The sequence below is a fragment of the Eschrichtius robustus genome, chromosome 2, assembly GCF_028021215.1.
Source record: "Eschrichtius robustus isolate mEscRob2 chromosome 2, mEscRob2.pri, whole genome shotgun sequence".
Taxonomy (NCBI): domain Eukaryota; kingdom Metazoa; phylum Chordata; class Mammalia; order Artiodactyla; family Eschrichtiidae; genus Eschrichtius; species Eschrichtius robustus.
In genome coordinates, this window is record NC_090825.1 from 70,206,671 (window position 1) to 70,224,352 (window position 17,682).

General features: G+C 34.7%; 1 protein-coding gene across 7 annotated transcripts in view; it reads right to left on the bottom strand.

The window, feature by feature from the left end:
* Nucleotides 1-17,682, bottom strand: part of TMEM161B (transmembrane protein 161B) — a 68,520-nt gene that overhangs the window by 37,255 nt on the left and 13,583 nt on the right. For 3 of the 7 annotated variants that reach the window (XM_068533737.1, XM_068533728.1, XM_068533721.1), the window contains exons 2-3: nt 10,568-10,671; nt 2,027-2,092 (exon numbers count right to left, since the gene is read on the bottom strand). The exons of 2 other annotated variants lie outside the window; for them this stretch is intronic. Coding sequence is in view for 1 of the 5 variants with exons in the window: in XM_068533711.1 (XP_068389812.1) it covers nt 10,568-10,671 (104 nt within the window). In the remaining 4 variants the exon portion in view is untranslated. Of the gene's footprint in view, nt 1-2,026; nt 2,093-10,567; nt 10,672-17,682 lie in introns of those variants that run through there. 2 more of the 7 variants (XM_068533711.1, XM_068533751.1) reach the window with 2 other exon arrangements.

A 17,682-nucleotide genomic window follows, 5' to 3' on the forward strand; every position in this document is an offset into this window, starting at 1 on the left:
ACTTTCTATCTGCCGGCCACCTAAATTTGGTATTTGGGTTTTACCTTCAACATGCCCTTTCCACATATTATCATTAATTTGGTTCTTTAACTCTTAAAATTCTAAACTTGCCTACTTCCCTGAAAGGACCTTAGTTCAGCGTATCTTCCTCTCTAGCTCTGACTATGGCAAACCTCCCCTTCCTTTCCCCTGGGCTAAATGCATTCTGATCCCACCTTTATTTATTTTTCCGTAATGCAAATCGTATCAAGCTATATATGCCTGCGTAAATCCTTTCCAAGACTCCTCACAGAGTAAAGCAGTGAGTAAGGAAGGCAGTTAGGCAAGGACTCTGACCAAGGTCCTGCTGTTATAAAAAAGAAACAAGACACCTAGTATTGATAGATCTTTCAAGTTTTCAACCACAAAAATCTAGATTTTTAAAGTGAAATACCCCAATTTTTAAAAAATGCAACCGCTGATTTGCTGTTTTAAAAATACTGGCAATTTGAGTAATAACTGGATATTTAATGATGTAAAGAAATTATTGTTAAAATTTTTTCACTGTAATAATGGGATTATAGTAATTTTTTAAAAGCTCATATATTTTAGAGATATACACTGAAATATCTACGAATGAAATAATAATAATATTTGCTACAAAATAATGTTGGGGGGAAGGAGAGATGAAGGGGAGCATAGATGAAACAAACTGGCTACCAGCTATTGTGATGAATACACAGGAGCTATTACATTTGTTATATATTCACGATATTATTCTGTCTATATTCGTTGTATACGTTTAAACGTTTGCATTAAAACTAAAACACACATTACAAGGCCAAATAGAGTTTGTGACCTCCTATTTTCACAGCCTTTCACAATCTGACTACTGTCTGCTTCACCAGACTCACTTTCAAGAATTCTCCTTTTGTACATGACATTCTACCTAGACTAAATGACCTTTATTCCACAAATTCTTTCATCCCTTGGCATTTCTGCATATATTCTTCTCTCTGCTTGTAAACACCTATGCTACTACTGGCAAACTCCTAATTTACCTTTGATGGTTTATAAGGCAGTCTCTCTGTGGTATAATAAAGAATATACCTGGTCATTGTCCCCATTTCTTGGCACAGAGTTTCAAAAGCCCTTGAAATTTTCTGAGTGATAAGGGAGTCTTTGTTATGCTAATGTGGGGACTCAGGGGGGACCTCTAGATAGCTTTGGGAAGGGAGGCAGGTCACCAGAAATACCAACCACATGATTAGAATTGGAACTTTCAGCCAGGTCACCTCCAAGAAGAGGAAGGGGGTTGAAGATTAAGTTCAATCACATGGCCATTGATTAAAAATCATGCCTATGTAATGAAACTCCATAAAATCTCTGGACACCGAAGCTCAGAGGAGCTTCCTAGCTGTTAAACACACTAAAGTGCCTGAAGGGTGACATGCCCTGATTCCACAGGGACAGGACATGGAAACTGCTCCTTCCCAAACGCCATCCGATGTGTAATCTTTATAATAAAACTGTAATCACTGCACTTTCCTGAGTTTTAGTTGTTATACAGAATTATTGAACCTGAGGGGGTCATGGGAACGCCCTAATTGGTAGCCAGTAGCTGGTTGTCAGAAGTATGGCCCAGGGATCCAAAGAACTTGCAGCTGGCATCTGAAGCCTAGGCATTCTTGTGGAGGACTTTGCCTTTAACCTGTGGGATCTGTGCTAACTCCAGGTAGTCAGTGTCAAAATTGATTTGCAGTTGGTATCAGACCGGTTAGGTTAAAATGGAATATTCCGCTAGCTGACAGATGCTTGGAGTGAAGATTTTATGACTTACTTGTTTTTGTATACTTCAAAACTAGTACAGTGACTGGCATATAGTAAGTGCTCAAAAAGGATCAATGAATGAATTCAGTTCTCCTCTTAGTTTAAGGGTTTTACAATAAAATATATCTATCCCAACCCAAAATTCCCTAAACTATACTTAACACGGGTAGGGAGGCACTTCCTGAAATTTCGATTGAAGTCCAGAATTTTAACTTACAGTCGATTCTTGTTATTCGCGGTAGTTATGTTCTATAAAGTCGCCGCGAACACTGAACCATTGTTCCTAGGGGAAATACAGGGTTAGGTTCCCACGAGCCTCTGGTCACAACATCTTCATCAATCAATCAATACATATCCTTGTTTTATGTGTGTTTCTGTTTAAAGTAGTACCTTATTTAATATATACTGTTGATTCACTAATATTAAATTCATGGCCAACAGTAATAAAACTCATGTGTGAGCAAAGCTTTTCTAATAACTGTAATCATAAGTATAGTATTTTCCTGATTTCTGTGAATATTTCTAGTGAATTTTCTCTATAAGGCATATCATAGCCTTCTTGCGCTTAGGAACACTAGATATCAAGCACTTCAGCACTACATGTGGGGGCCATTTTAAATAGCGAAGTCACCAACAAAAAGCAAAAATATGAAAAACATGGCACTAAATAGACCACAAAAAGGATACTTGTTTACAATATGAGAGGTACAGCAAGAAGGCCTCAGTTAGGAACCTGGGCCTCAGCTGGGAACAGGCCACTCAAATTTTTTACCATTCTGCATATGTCTATAAATGACCTTGAAAGCACCACAAGTATGGGTTTTGGGGTTACAAATAAATTTTAGCAAGTAGGCAAATCACAAGTAGAGAATCTACAAATAATGAGAATTGACTGTATAACATTTAGGAGAACACATAAGCAATAACTCATTTATAAAGACTAAAATTAGTTGTTTATTTCTTTGAGAAATAATTATCAGTGAACGACTCTTAGTACTATAGGAAAACTTAAGTTACATTTAGAGTCCTGTAATAATAAAATATTATAAGATCCTTACATTTTCTAGGACCCACTTTCTTTTAAAATATTCTCAAACTTGTTTAATCTTATTTTGTGAATCCATTTTTCTAAAATGAATTGCATTTATTACGTTCAGGTCATCTTCATTAGTAACAATTACTGTTCAAAGCTAGAATCTAAAAGTACCGAGTGCTCTCAGGGACACTTCCAGTCTGTTACTCATCTATCCATCCATCTACCCATTCATCTATCCACCCGTTGATTTATCAGACATTTATGGAGCCCACTACGGTCAAGTACTCTGCCAGGCAACGGAGATATAATCACCCACAACAAAGCCAAAGTCCCTGATTTCTTGATGTTTATATTTCAGTTGGGGCAGAATTTAACCAATTTTTGAAAAGACAAACATCGTATATTGGATACTACACAAAAGAATCAAATATGTAGTGAGAATGAGAGACAAGCCTTAAGGTATTAGGTTACAAAACCTCTCTGAGATGACATTTGCCCAGCAAACTAAAGAATAAGAATGGAGTGCGAGAGCATTCCAGGCAGAGAAGAGTATGTCCAAAAGCACAAAAGCATGAAACAACTCAGAACAATGCAGTAACCAAAAGGGCAAGGAGGCAGTAGCACCATGTACAAGGAGAAACACATGAGGGAGGCTGAAGAGATAACAGGGAACAGGTCATGCAAAGCCTCTTGGGTCCATATGGAGTGTAGATTTTATGCTAAAATAATGGTTTCAAAGCAAGAGAAATAACTTGATTTACATTTTAAGATTTCTTTTACTGCTCTGTGAATTAGAACAAGGCAAGAATAGCACGGAAATATATTTCATTATCAACAGTTCTTGTAAGGTAAGAAATGGAAAGAAAGGATGGAATGAAGGATGATATTTACATTTCTGATTTGAGGAAGATGGTGGTACATTTTCTAACATAGAGTAGAGCAGGAAGAAATCAAGAATTTAAACATGCTGAGTTTTTAAGTACCTATGAGACATGAAGTGAAAATATCAAGAGGGCTACTGTATATTAGAATCTAGAGCTCACAGATAACCTGGGGCTATTACATAATTGTGGTATTTAAATCCATAGGCATGAATAAGATCACCTAAGGGGAAAATAAAACATGGTAGAAGGCTAAATAGTTAATAAGGAAGTGGGAAAATCGAGTTTATGAGGACAAGTATGTAACAAATTCAGCATTGATGGAAAACAGGGAAATAGGCCCAAAACTAAGGAATAGATATGGGAGGGGCTTTGTTTTTTAAGAAGGAAGGGAGGCAGAGTTGTGACTCTTGTTTATTTTTTGTTGCTATTATTTTTAATGGGAGACCTTAAAAAAAAAAAGTGTGCTAACAGGAATAATCCAACAGAAAGGAAGCAATTAATGGCAAAGAAGAGAGGAAATGGCCAAAGAAAAAAAGTCAGGGTGAAGGTTAGAGGGAATGGGATATAGATCACAAATGCTGGAGTTAGGTCTTGATAGCAGGATACCTCCTCCATAGGCCAAAATTAAAGTATATAAACATTTAAAAAAAACAAAGAAAGGCTGCACATGTAACTAGGGTTGTGGGTTTGATGGCATGAAGATGAGAGCGACAGGCTCTGGTTTCAAGAGCTTAGAGTGAGGCTGAGGCAGGCATGTATAAATGAAGAGAGGATTTGGGTTGAAAAAGCTGTCTGAGAAGTAGAACACACAAAGACTGCCAGGTAGCATGGAGTAGCCATCTAAGGACATGAATTCAAAGTAAAACCTAAAGGTACAGTTGCACAATTTTCTTCAACAGTCAGTGCTTCATACACAGTTTGATTTCATATCATATGATTCCCAGCTACTAAACTTTAAGTTCTGGTCTCAATTTTTGGTCTTTTCCTTTGCAAAATGACTTGCAATTTGCTTGCCTCTGATGCACTAGGCCTTTCAAATATGGGCTTAGAAGACAGATATAAAAGTTTATCAGCCTTAGATTCGATGTTAAATAATGGTTACAAAAACACAATTAGAGAAAAATGCTTTATGTTAAGCAAAAGAAGCATGATGTAAAAATTACACATGAAATAATCACATCCATGAGGGGAAAATATGAATAGAAAAAATTAGAAGGAAATACAACAAAATTTACACAGAGAGTGTCTTTAGTTGAGAGGAATATAGTTTGCTACCTCTTATTTTTCCTTTTTATCAATTTACCATCTTTTTTCTAAATCATAGGCATGTATTGTGTTAGTAATAGAAAAAAATTAAAAAAGAGTAAGTATTAATAGAATCTCACTACAAAACTGAACCTCTTGCATTTAAGTTAAATTGTACTTTATGACATTTACTTTGGCTATTTTCACTTATATTCAGACTGTCAGCAGTGTCTCAGATAACAAAGCCAACTTGGTGTTATACTCCACTAAATCACTGAAATAATTTTTCAATAATTTTCTTGCATAAACCTCTTACATAAAGTAATATCAGGCTACAACCTTTCTTACTAAGGCAGTTCAAGAGCACTGAAAAAACACATACCAGAAAATACAGAATGTACTGACCCAGATTCTTCAAAAAAAAATTTAAGCAGCAATGCCATTTAAGGCAAACTACTTAAAAATTTTTCAGAAGTAAAAATTTCAGAAATTTAAAATGAAAATCTGAACATGAACAAATATGGAAAAGCTTAGTATTGAGAGAAAGCTAAAAAAAAGCTTTAATACATAAATAATCATACAAAACTCTTTCACAACATAGGCCACAACATAGTTTTAGTCTCCATTCTAAATCTCTAAATAATAATTTAGAAGTGAAAAAAAAAAAAAAACTTAAGGGAAAACAAACACCACCTAAAACCTAGAAAACCTTTCAGTACAAGTAACTAAAATATCATTTATTATACATATACATTCTCTTGTTATTTATTGGAAAATTTACTAGAATATCATGACATTCTGGAACTGGAAGTTAAGACAGCTAAGGCAGGAGAGCAAGGACTCAGGCATTCCATAAGGGTAGTAGCTTAAGGTTTAAACCTTTCCCTTAGGTCATAGGTCCCACCTACTGTGCATTTGAATAGTAGGTTTCTCTCACCAAAGGGAATTTACAAATTCTTGGATCCAGCAACAGGCAAAAAGAGTTAAGAGCAATTGAATAGGGTGTTTTCACACCTTCTTTACCCAATATAGGATGAGACAAAATCAGAATAAATCCAACCGTAATATATTTTGAGTCAGGGACATATGAAGGGAAGTAGCTGACCAAAGTGAGAGCCTAGGGGAATAAAGGGGTAGAGAAAAATGCATAAGGTTTGAGCTGAACAATCAGGAAAATGGAAAGCAGGTTCAGCAAGGAAGCTATAAAGGAGAAAAAGCAAAATCCTACTCCTCATGCAAAACCCACTATTCAAATGTACAAAGAATGTAACCTATCACTTACCTCTCCATGAAAAGAGGGGCCAAGCAAACTTCAAAACAAAAAGGAACTTTAATTACATTAGAAAGTAGAGAATACTTTGGCTACAAATCAGTGGTATGCTGGACATGATAAAGAACTAATGTCTTTAGGCAACCTGAGCAATGGTTAGAACGAATGTTCCTTGCGTTAGGGAAAGCAATTCACAGTAAAGGTAAAGAGAAACCAACTTTCCACAATTTTTCTTTCCTTTGGGGAGGAAGGGAAGAGTAGAGCAACCTAAGAGCACTAGACTCTTCATACCTGAGTTTTTCAAGGTCAGTAATACTTGCTCACAGGTTATGGCAAGAAAAATTTTGCTGCTTAAATTCTTGTTAAAGCAGGAATGCCTCAACAGTCTGACAGTTATATAAAAAGGCATGTAAAAAAAGGAGAATAACATTTTCTAGAAGAAAAACATTTATCTATTAAAAAACTGGAAGAATGCAATACAAAATAATTATAATTTAGTAATGTGGAATAAATTTAATCTCAAATGGTGAGGAGAGGTATAGTTTTAACAGATGATATTTCTTAAACTCTTCTTCACACTTAGCATGCTTTTGGTAATCAGAAAAATGCTGATGTGCCTTTTAACTTAGAATAAAGGGTGACTGTAATCCTAGAGAAGCCAGAAAAATAAGTAAAGAGTAAGTAAGTAAAGAGAAACCATATACTGCTTATAACCTGAGGATATCTTCTAGAAGGCTAAGCACAGCTAGGGAAAAAAGGTAGAAAAAAGAAAACCTTCAATAAATTACTCTATAAACTGCCAGCAGAAGTCACAGTGGTTGTGGAAAAGTTCACCTCCACCAAATTCAAACCTTGGTTCAAGTATGTCTGCTCCAGGACAAGGGTCTGGAATTTGATGAGCAGTCATAAATCAAATAATTACTAGACTATGAATCAGACCTCCAGCATAAAAGGCCTGGATCTGTTTCATTTTTCAGGATGTGAACAGGAGTAAAGTTAAAATTTTCTCATCTGTAAAAATGGAGACAATATCACCTACAGCAAAGGACTAGGCACTTACCCATCCTGCTTTTACTTCCTAGGTACAATGAAAAGTGTATTTCCCAGCCTGTTGTGCACTTTGGCCTGAACCAGTCATAGGGCTCCAGGCTATGTAATGTGGGAAAAATGATATATCTACTTCTAAGCTTGGCCCCTAGAATCTCCTGAAAAATCCACAGCCCACTCTCTCTCTACTTGCCAACCGGCATAGCATCTAATAGGACTCCAAAGCAGCAGAAGGAACAGAGTAGCCACAAGACAGAAGAAGCCTAGAATCCCTAAGTAACCACCTGAAGGATAGCTGAATCCTTGAATCATCATTTTGTGAAGGATCTACACAGAGAGCTGCCTGACCCCTCTCAGGTACCCCCATTTGACCCTGATTCCTGTCTGAGGAACTGAGTGAGAAACTTTTATTAAGTTCAGACACCAAGATTTATGAGGTCATATCATATCCCAATACATCTCTTCTTCCAAGTTCAGAGTGTAGAGATCCAAATGAGATAACAGAAATAAAAATTTTATCAGTACAAAGTTCTATAACATTGTAAAGGTAATATTAATGGAACTAAACCAGGCTAAAGACTATGCATTATTTTTTTGAAAACTAGATATCTACAATACTAATTACAATATATAAATGTTATTTAACAAGAGCTAGAAAACCAGTCAATTTTTAATATAAAAAATCAGCAGGTTAATTTATAAGCAAAAACTGCTAATTTCTTCAAGGTACTGACTTCTTCAGGAAATAGGCAGGCTTACTCATTAAGTCAACATAATACAAACAGGTGCCACTTCACACCTTCCATTCTAAAAGAGACAGAAGCTGATGAGAGATATGGACAGAAACTAATTTACATGATAAAAAGAGGAGCCATAACTTTTAAGAAAAATATGAATACTTACAATTTGAAGATATGATACTAGTGGAATAAATATTAAGTCGACAGATACCGAAACTAAAAAGAAGTTTCTTCTGTCATACCCATGATTAACCTATCGTGGTATCTACACATCTATTCACTTGAATAGTTCTATTAAATAGCTATTCAATATAGTCACTCCCAAACCATCCTACACTATTCATAAATTTAAAAGTCCTCATAAGCCTCTCCCTTTAAATTTCTTCAAGTATTTTAGAGCTGATAATCTAAGAAGGCCCTCAGATCTTTCTCCTTCAACTCAGCAACATCCTATGGTTTAAAATGCAAACTGTCATTTCTGATCAATAATATTTTTACATGAGCAATTTAGAAGAGATTTTAGATTTTCTTAATATTAAAACAGTATCATTTCATATCACAAAAGGTTGGCAAAACAATAATGATCCCAAAATGATAAAATCAATATTCTTATTCAACAGAGTTAGGCAACATTGAGCAATATAGCTTCATGACCTAAAAATTTCAGAATTAATATTAAAGAAAAATAGATGATCTTAAGAACACAGAGCAAAACAAACAAAAACAGAAAGGAAATGAAACTAACTACAGCAGAAGAGTAACTATTACTAGAAAATCCTGATTGGTATCCTTGGAACCTGATTTGGAATTAGAGACAGCATTAATTACCACTAAAGTTAATCTATTTATAAAAGCAAATCAAGATCACAAAAAACATCAACTTCACGTTTATTTTTGAAGGTTGAGCTCCTCTTCAAATTAGCAATATATATACTTATGACACATACTTGTCAAATGAGTAAAGATTTTAAATATATTGTTCCAATATTAACAAAGATAATCAGTTTTCAAGCTCTGAAATTTTAGTTTTATAGAAACAAATGCGTTGCAGATTACGTAAGAAAGTAGAAGTTGCCTATAGACTAAAAAGGGACATGACTGCAAAGATCTTTAAAGCCAAAAGAGACCTGGAAGTCTCCCTGGAGACTCATCATAAACAAAAATCTAGAAATGTGCAATTCTTAGTAGAAAACAAGCTACCTTAATATGTATTTTACCTAGTTTATTAATTCAGATTCCTTTTATTTAGAATTAATGGTATTTGCCCAGCAGATGTTCACCCTTTCATGATCTACAAAAAAGGGTTTTTGCTAAGCAAAAAAAGGAAGCAAGGTTGCACAGGGCATAAACGTACATAGTTAAAAACTAGTCACAGATGATTTACTTTTTTCACTTATAAATAGCTTTGATGAAGCTTTTATTTAACTTCACTAAAACTTCAGTCATTGTTTACTTTGCTAATAAAATATACATTTTTAAACTGCTGTTCTCTCACACATTCCACACACATGTGTGTGCCTATCAGTGTTCAAAAAAACTTTTTAAGCAGTCTAAATAATATTTTCCTATATTTAAACACTGATAAGGAAAAAGTATAAAGCATTAGAGAAGAAGAATATACTTAAAACTAGAAAATAAATTTAAGCTTTATGGATAGAATTGCTTATTATTGGTCTTGCAGTATATGAAATCATTACGAGGATAATAGCTATCCATTGCTTTCTAATTTCCAACGGTCTAAACAGAAGAAAATTGATATACAAATCAATAATAGAATTTGGTTATTTATTAGAGACAAATAATTGGAGCAAAACTATAGTCATGGTACCAAATCTATAATTTACCTTTCATAATTATACAAGATTGTGGCATGTATTTCTGTATGCAGAGTTTTACTGCTTTTGCCTCACTACACCTCCTATATTTACCTTCTTTACTTTTGATTTTATACTTCTATTGTACAAATTTCAGCAAGGTAACTTACCTCCTCTGCAGAAGGAGGCGACAGTAGTAAGCTTAAACTGCAGTAAACAAAATTAAAATCCTACAAAACAACTTCATCTCCCCCTCACTAAATTAAAGTTTAAAATTATTTGCAGTAAAACAAAGAGCCCCTAATTCTCATAATAAACTCTCAAGTAAGTCACCAATAATAGGATATGTGCTTTGAGTCACTTTTTCCAACAATGGTAAAAATATTTAAGCACTTCCATTTACAGTCTCTTCCTCTTGTTGACCAACTTTTATTAAAGGTAACTAGAAAAGTCATGTGATAGTTCCAGTGGCCATGGACAGAAAGGGATAGAGAAGGAAGGGACTAAATTCTTGACCATGACCCTATTACCTTTGTACTAAACAGATAAACTACTAATATCTCAAGCAAGAGAAATAAGGAAGCTAGATTTTCCTCATTATTTTCCTTTTTCATGTTTTTAGAAAATTGGAATTAGCACTTCACTTCTAGGAAGTTAATCAGCCTGGTAAACTAAACAAAGATTTGAAAGTGCCAGTCAGAATCAGCCTATCCTTGCCTTACCTGCCATTACAGAGTAGCCATCGAGCAAGAGAATAGTGAGGTATAATCTTCTGCATGACACTGGCCATCACCATGGTAACAACCAGCTGTATACCTATCACACCCTGTGTAAAGAAACAAACAAACAAGTTTAACAATGAACGAATTTAGATGTGAGGACATTGCTGAAAAGCTTTCTATACATTTTGAAAATTATACTTTAAGAAAGATGGATTTACTACCAAAATACATATTATTCTGCCATTTAGGTATTCAAGACCACATATGTTTAAACTTAAAATACGTGATCTCCTCTCATAATCCTCTACAAGTTAAAGTAGCATACACATTCAAAATCTATTCCCAAGAAATGTCCTCCATTACTTAAGTGTACCAAAATGAAGTGAAAAATGGTGATTTTGTTTTTTTCATCCTTCTCCAAAGTTACTCTATTCAACACACTTAAAACACTACCTTGGCTAGGTCTAAAAGCAGTATGCGTTTTTTTAAATTCTAGGGTGGTAGTGAATGACTAAAGAGCATTAACTATAGTAAGTGTGATAGCAGAACTGGCCTGAAAGTCACTAGAAAAAAAATTTTAATTCATGCTGTCATCACCAACTTCCAGTGGGTGGGCCTTCAACAAGGTCCAAAAATGCCCGTAGTTTGCTCTCATTAATCCCTCTCTTGTTCTCCGTAATACCTAATTCAAACCTTCTCCCATCTCCTCACACCTCCAACTTCCCTCAAACTATTTTTTAAAATTCTTTTTATTGAAGTATAGTTGATCTACAATCACAGCAAAGTGATTCAGTTATACATAAATACATATATACACACATATATATTTTCTCATATTCTTTTCCATTATAGGTTATTTCAAGATATTGAATATAGTTCCCTGTGCTATACAATAGGACCTTGTTATTTACCTATTTTATATATAGTAATTTGTATCTGCTAATCCCTAACTCCTAATTTATCCCCCCCACCAAACTTCTAACTCTCTACTCAGTAAAGAACATCTTCCAGTTCACAGAGAGAAAAACAACAGCATCAAATGAGAACTCTCACTTGCCACCGACAAGCTCACAATCACTTGTATCTGCACCCTTCTTCTTCCACACCCTCTAGAAATAACAGAGAATCTTCAGTATAAAGCAAATCCCTCTATCTATGGTTCAGAGCAAATCCTCTCATTGATTTTCAGGAACCTTAACCAATGAATAGCTTCCCTCCTGTATCTTCCTTAATCTCTTCTCTATTTAAATCCTTCCTATCAGCATTTTAACACCTTTCACCTTTCTAAAAAATACCAATAATTTTCCCTTATTCTACAGCCCTCCCCTTCTTCAAATACGTAGCCACTTTGCAGAAGACTTGTTTTCACTGTTTCTATGTTCTCATATGCCCACACAGTTCCCATCTGACTTCTGCTTCGGCCCATTCCATTATAAAACACCTACAATCACAATCACTTCATCTTGCCAAATTACCCTTCCTTATCTTAAATCTCAGCAGAATCCCAACAAGGTCTACCAAATCCCTTGCTTTACTCCCACCTAGATGGCCATTTCTTTATACTCCTCTTTGTTGGCTCTTCCTCTATCTAAGCAGTCCAAAAATAAAGTTGAATTCCTACCTCAAACCTAATATGCCAAACAAGTGCATTAAAAAAATGTTAAAATTTTTTTAAAAAGTAGTATAGTTTATCTGGTTTAAGAGCATGGACTCTGGACCCAAACTGCCTGGGATAGAATCTGCCATCTACTAGCTGCATGCCTTCTGGACAGGTTATTCAAACATTCTTTACCTCTATTTCCTCTTCTATAAAATGAAGCTAATAATTCAACCTACCTACTAATCAAGCTGTGGTTATTAATTGTCCCTGTTACAGAGTAAGCAGTCAATATGAATTAGTACTATTTGTTGTTATGGTCATTATTATCACTATTATGGGATAACTTGTTTTTAATTTCAAGAATAGAGGAGACTTTGCAAAAAAATAACCAATGTTACTTCTATAAAAGATAAATTTAAAAAACAAAATAAATGGAATCATACCATAACAAATGACATGTCTCCTAAGTGATAAAAGAACACAAAAAAATTTTGAAAAAGTCAGGTTTAATCGACTGTAACAAACTGTTCAATCGACTGTACACCACTGTAACAAATGCACTATCATGATGTGGGATGTCGATAGTGGAGGAGGTTGCGCACATGCCAGGACAGGGGATACGGAACCCTCTATACCTTCTGATCAGTTCTGCTACGAACCTAAAACTGCTCCAACAATATGAGATTTTAAGAAAAATCAAATCCAATTTATTCACAGAGAAACAATATAAACAATGTCAAAAGACTAACTGGGAAAAAGTATATGTAACTCATATCACAAAGGGATAATTCGCTTGTTAGATATTATATAGAGTTCTTATAAATCAATTAGTAAAAGAACAAATACCTAATTTAAAAAGAGGAACAAAAATGTACTTACTGTTCTTTAAAAAAAAGTAAAATGGCTCTTAAACAGGACTGTTTTTAAAATGCCTTTGAAACCTGCCTCAACTCTGGTTTCACTGTGGATATTTTAATGCCTTAAATTCTACCAATTGGGTTAAGATTCAGACCACTTTTATATTCACCTAACATCAAAGGTTACATTTTTACCTTTTTTCTTTCACATTTCCTATCACCTGAATTTACTATCCTATTTTCTATGTAGATTGTGATAGAAGTTCTGCAATCTCCATACAATGAATGCCGCTACAAAGAACTCTTTCAGGCAGAACAAGGCCAAGAAATATATTAGCAAGTAGGTCAGAAGGTTAGTCTATTTGAGATTATAGACTTAAAAGCAAAAGATAATTTTTTTAGTCAGGGAAAGTTTTGTGGACAAAGTGAACCTCAATCTAGCCTTGAAAGAAATGTGATAGTATCACAGTATCTTCAAGGTCATTTAGTACAATCTCTCATAAACATATATAACAATTTATTAAAGTGTAAGTTCCTTAATAGCAGAAATCATATCTTAGTCACACCTAATAAATGTTACAGGTATTAAATGGCATTTCAGAAAGACTGATCTGGAAGATATATATATGATGGACTGTGATGAACTGGGGAAAAGAGGCATTTTGCCAAACTCTCTCCTCTTACTCCAAATCACTAAGCATAAACTGCTGATAAACCCACTACTGAAGAATGTAAACCATGTGAAGGCAAAAACAAACAAAAATCAGCAAATTGGACTGACTAGAATTAAGAATAGCAACTAGGCTTCTGCAATGATCCAGACCAGAAATGATGATGCTTTAAATTACTGTGGTTATCTCTGGTACTCAGAAGAAAAATGCATTCTAAGGATATTGTTGAAGAATTCAGAGACTGATGGTATATTGAGGCAAAGGAGGAACTAAAGAGATCAACCCCAAGAAAGGCAAACATCATTCTCAATGTTGTAGTTAATGTTTGACTAAAAAACATTCAATGGAAAAGTGTAACTTCACTCCATTCATTTACCTTACTATGCCATTTCCATCCTTTTAAATGCAGTTGAAAATACTCTCTCAAAACCTCATCTATATACTGGGTTAAATATATTATATAATAGAAGTTTTCTTCCAACTTTCTAATAGAAGTCAATAAATCTTTCTGAGAATGAATCAGCTGTTAGGTGACTATATATGTGGTACTGAAAGAAAATATGTTGCTTTTTTCCCAGTACTAGAATCTACCTAATTTTTTTGAGAAGTAATTTTTAAATTATATGGAATATATGTCCCCAAAGTTATTCCTTTTCATACATATTTAGAAAAGAGTCCTTGGAATATATTTTCAAAATGGCAACCATTTTATAGAATTATATGTTATCAATTTAATATATTATTAATACTAAACTTAGATCAACTTTTGAGACATTACTATACAATTGACAATTACAGTGTTCATGCCAGGGATTAACATATTGAAATATAAAGTTTTCAATTCATTAACTAAGAGACACAATCATTTGAAATTTAAAAACAAGCCATTTAAATAACCTGCCTTCACCGACCAACTTAAATGTCTATGTATGTCTAAGTTTATACAAAACAGAATTTTTGAAATGTTTAAAAACCAAATTTCCTGAATATTTTTAATTAAAAGATAATGCTTAAGTAAATTTAAGCATAAACAAACATAAATTTCACAAGAAAAAACTATTAAACTGGGTAGATATGCGCTGAAACAATAAAGTCCATCATGGCTGAACTCTCAAACACACAACCATATAGGTCATTGACCCAAGTGGCCTTAATGGTTTTATTAGGGCCTCAAAACAATAACTTGACCAAAGAGATGGTTTCTGTCTGGATTCATTGCCCCTAGGCCACAATTCTCTTGATAACTGGAACTGGGGAAAGTCAATTATGAAATAGCTCATAAGCACCCAAGAAGGGTGAAACACTGGGGCAACTTAGGTTTCAGCCTTTCCACATCTATTAACCTGAGGCCATGAAGAGCAAGAAAAAGTTATTTGCCTTTAGTCTACAGAAGAATGATCATTTCAATTTTTGTTAGTAATCGTTTCTGGGTAGGTTAAAAAAATTCTTACCAAGGAAAATTAAACAATTCTCCAAGAAATAAAATATATCAAACAGCAGTATTTTACCTTGCTTGACAATACTGACAATAAAACTCCCCAAACTTAAAAACAAACATGTTGCAATTTTTTTTTTTAAGATTTTTTTTGATGTGGACCATTTTTAAAGTCTTTATTGAATTTGTTACAATATTGCTTCTGTTTTATGTTTTGGATTTTTGGCCGCAAGGCATGTGGGATCTTAGCTCCCCGACCAGGGATCAAACACAGAAGTCCCAGCAATTTTAAAATTCAAACTTGGAACAATATTATGTCAACCTCAGCGGAGTTGACATTTTGTTTTGTTTCATTAAACTAGCTCTGCTGCTGACAACAGACTGAAAACAAAGTATACATTGTTTAGCATCAGAAGGCAAGTCAGCATACATACTTGGGACTCACACCACCCAAAGGGTTTTAATTATCACCCCCCTTGAATAAGTAAGAAGGGAAATAAAAGAAAGAGGCTGTTACCCAATGACGTTGCTATTTTTGGTTTCTTAACTTTTTACATATTTTAGTGATAGCTAGACATGTTGAAACAGACTTCTTCGAGATGCTCAAATGATTTATACTACAAAAGAAGGGGTGAACTTTATTTCAATCTAGATTCACATAAAACTTAGAATTCACACACTGAGCATTTAAGCAAACCATCTCTGAACAATTTACAAATGAAGAAATCAGGGTCCAAACAGCAAAGACCACAGAACTACTCAGTCACAGACTTATCCAGAACCCAGACCCCTAATTTCCAAGCGAATGCACTAAGTCGTTTCAGTGCATTCAATGAACATTTATCAAGTAACAAACTACAGGCACTGAACCACCTGCACACAATAGGGAGAAACAGCACAGTCCCTGCCATCAATGAGCAACCAGTCCACTAACAGAGTAAATGGACCCTCACAATACAAAGTTATGAGAGGATAGGCACAGGATTCTATGAGAACACAGCAAGAGAGAAGAGAGAGAGAATACTAAGGGCAAAAAGCTGTGAAAGGGGATGATGGAAAGTAAAGCATGAGTCAAGACTCGGTGGAATCAGCTTGATGAACCATCAGTGATATCTGCTTCACATAGGATGAGAGTAGTCCAAAACCAGATACTAAAGGGCAACACTTACAGGTTTAGAATTTAGCCTGAAAACAATAAGGAAACCCATGAAAAGTAATATGACCAGATCAGTATTTAAGAAAAGTTGCTCTGGATACCATGTAAAGACTGGATGAGGGCTAACCCAGCAGCACTAAGACAACTGCCCAGGTATGAAAGGAGGAACTGCACTAAAGGTAGTAGCAGTACTGCAGGAAGGAGAGGTGCAGCCTCTCTTACGTTGGTGATAAGAACTATATAGAATCACTATATATTATAGTGACAAATGAGTTAGGGTCTTGGCCAAACAATGTTAAAAATCTATAAATTCAAATTATGTCACTACAGAAATTATTTATATCCATAAATGAGAAAAGCAAACAAAAATTTAATTAACAAATATAGGCTGTCTGCCTAACATACATCCAATATCTTACTGGCTATTATTAGAAACTTGGCAAAGGACTTCTGTGTTTCACTATTATAACCCAAATACTCAGAGCAATGACATTTAGAATAATTCAAGGCACATAGTAGGGTTGAAAGAACGAATGACACTACTACAAAACCATCTGTCTTAACAGAACTTAAAATCCAAGATTATCATATTAGGTAACAACAAATATATTAAGACAATGTTGGAGCACAAAACTGCATAGTACTATGAACAACAGTTAACAGAAATTCAAAAAATTGAATACAAAAGTTTCATAGAGTGGATGAGTAAACTGAAATCAAGGAAGGGACTTCCAGGCTAAATGACAAATGTGAACAGAGTAACCATGGGACAGCAAAAAGCTTAACTCAACCACAGCAGACTTTAATATATGACAAAGAATTGTGAGAAATCAGATGAAGACGGAATTTCAGATTGTTAAAGAGTCTTTAAAACCAAGAGGAGGCATCGAGCTGAGGTGTCTATAAAGATCACCTTGGAAGGCTTTTTAAACAGTCAGGGGTAGCAGAATAAAATAATGCAAGTAACATATAAGGAAAGTTAGACATAGCAATATATTGAGCAATTAAAGAGAAAACCTAAGACTAAGATAGAAACAGTTGAAACTAGGAAGGAAAGAACAAAACTAAAACTTGGTCAGTAGAAAACCAATCAGACTTTGAGTGTGACTGACCATGAAGGAAAACAACTATAGAATAAAACAGGATTGTCTCAAAGGTTATTTCAGGATGCTTTAGTTTCAGTGACTGGCAGAATCCTAGAGCCACTGACAAAAAAGGTGTAGGCTGAAGGAAACTCAAGAAAGTGGACTAACAACCCTACCACAGGCCTCCCACCTTGGCTGTATCCTCAGCCATTCAGAACACACACAGAACATGTTTCTCTGATACAACCAATTCTACATCAGACAGACTGGCAATAATCAGATTTGTAAGAGTTCTATCAATTAATATACAG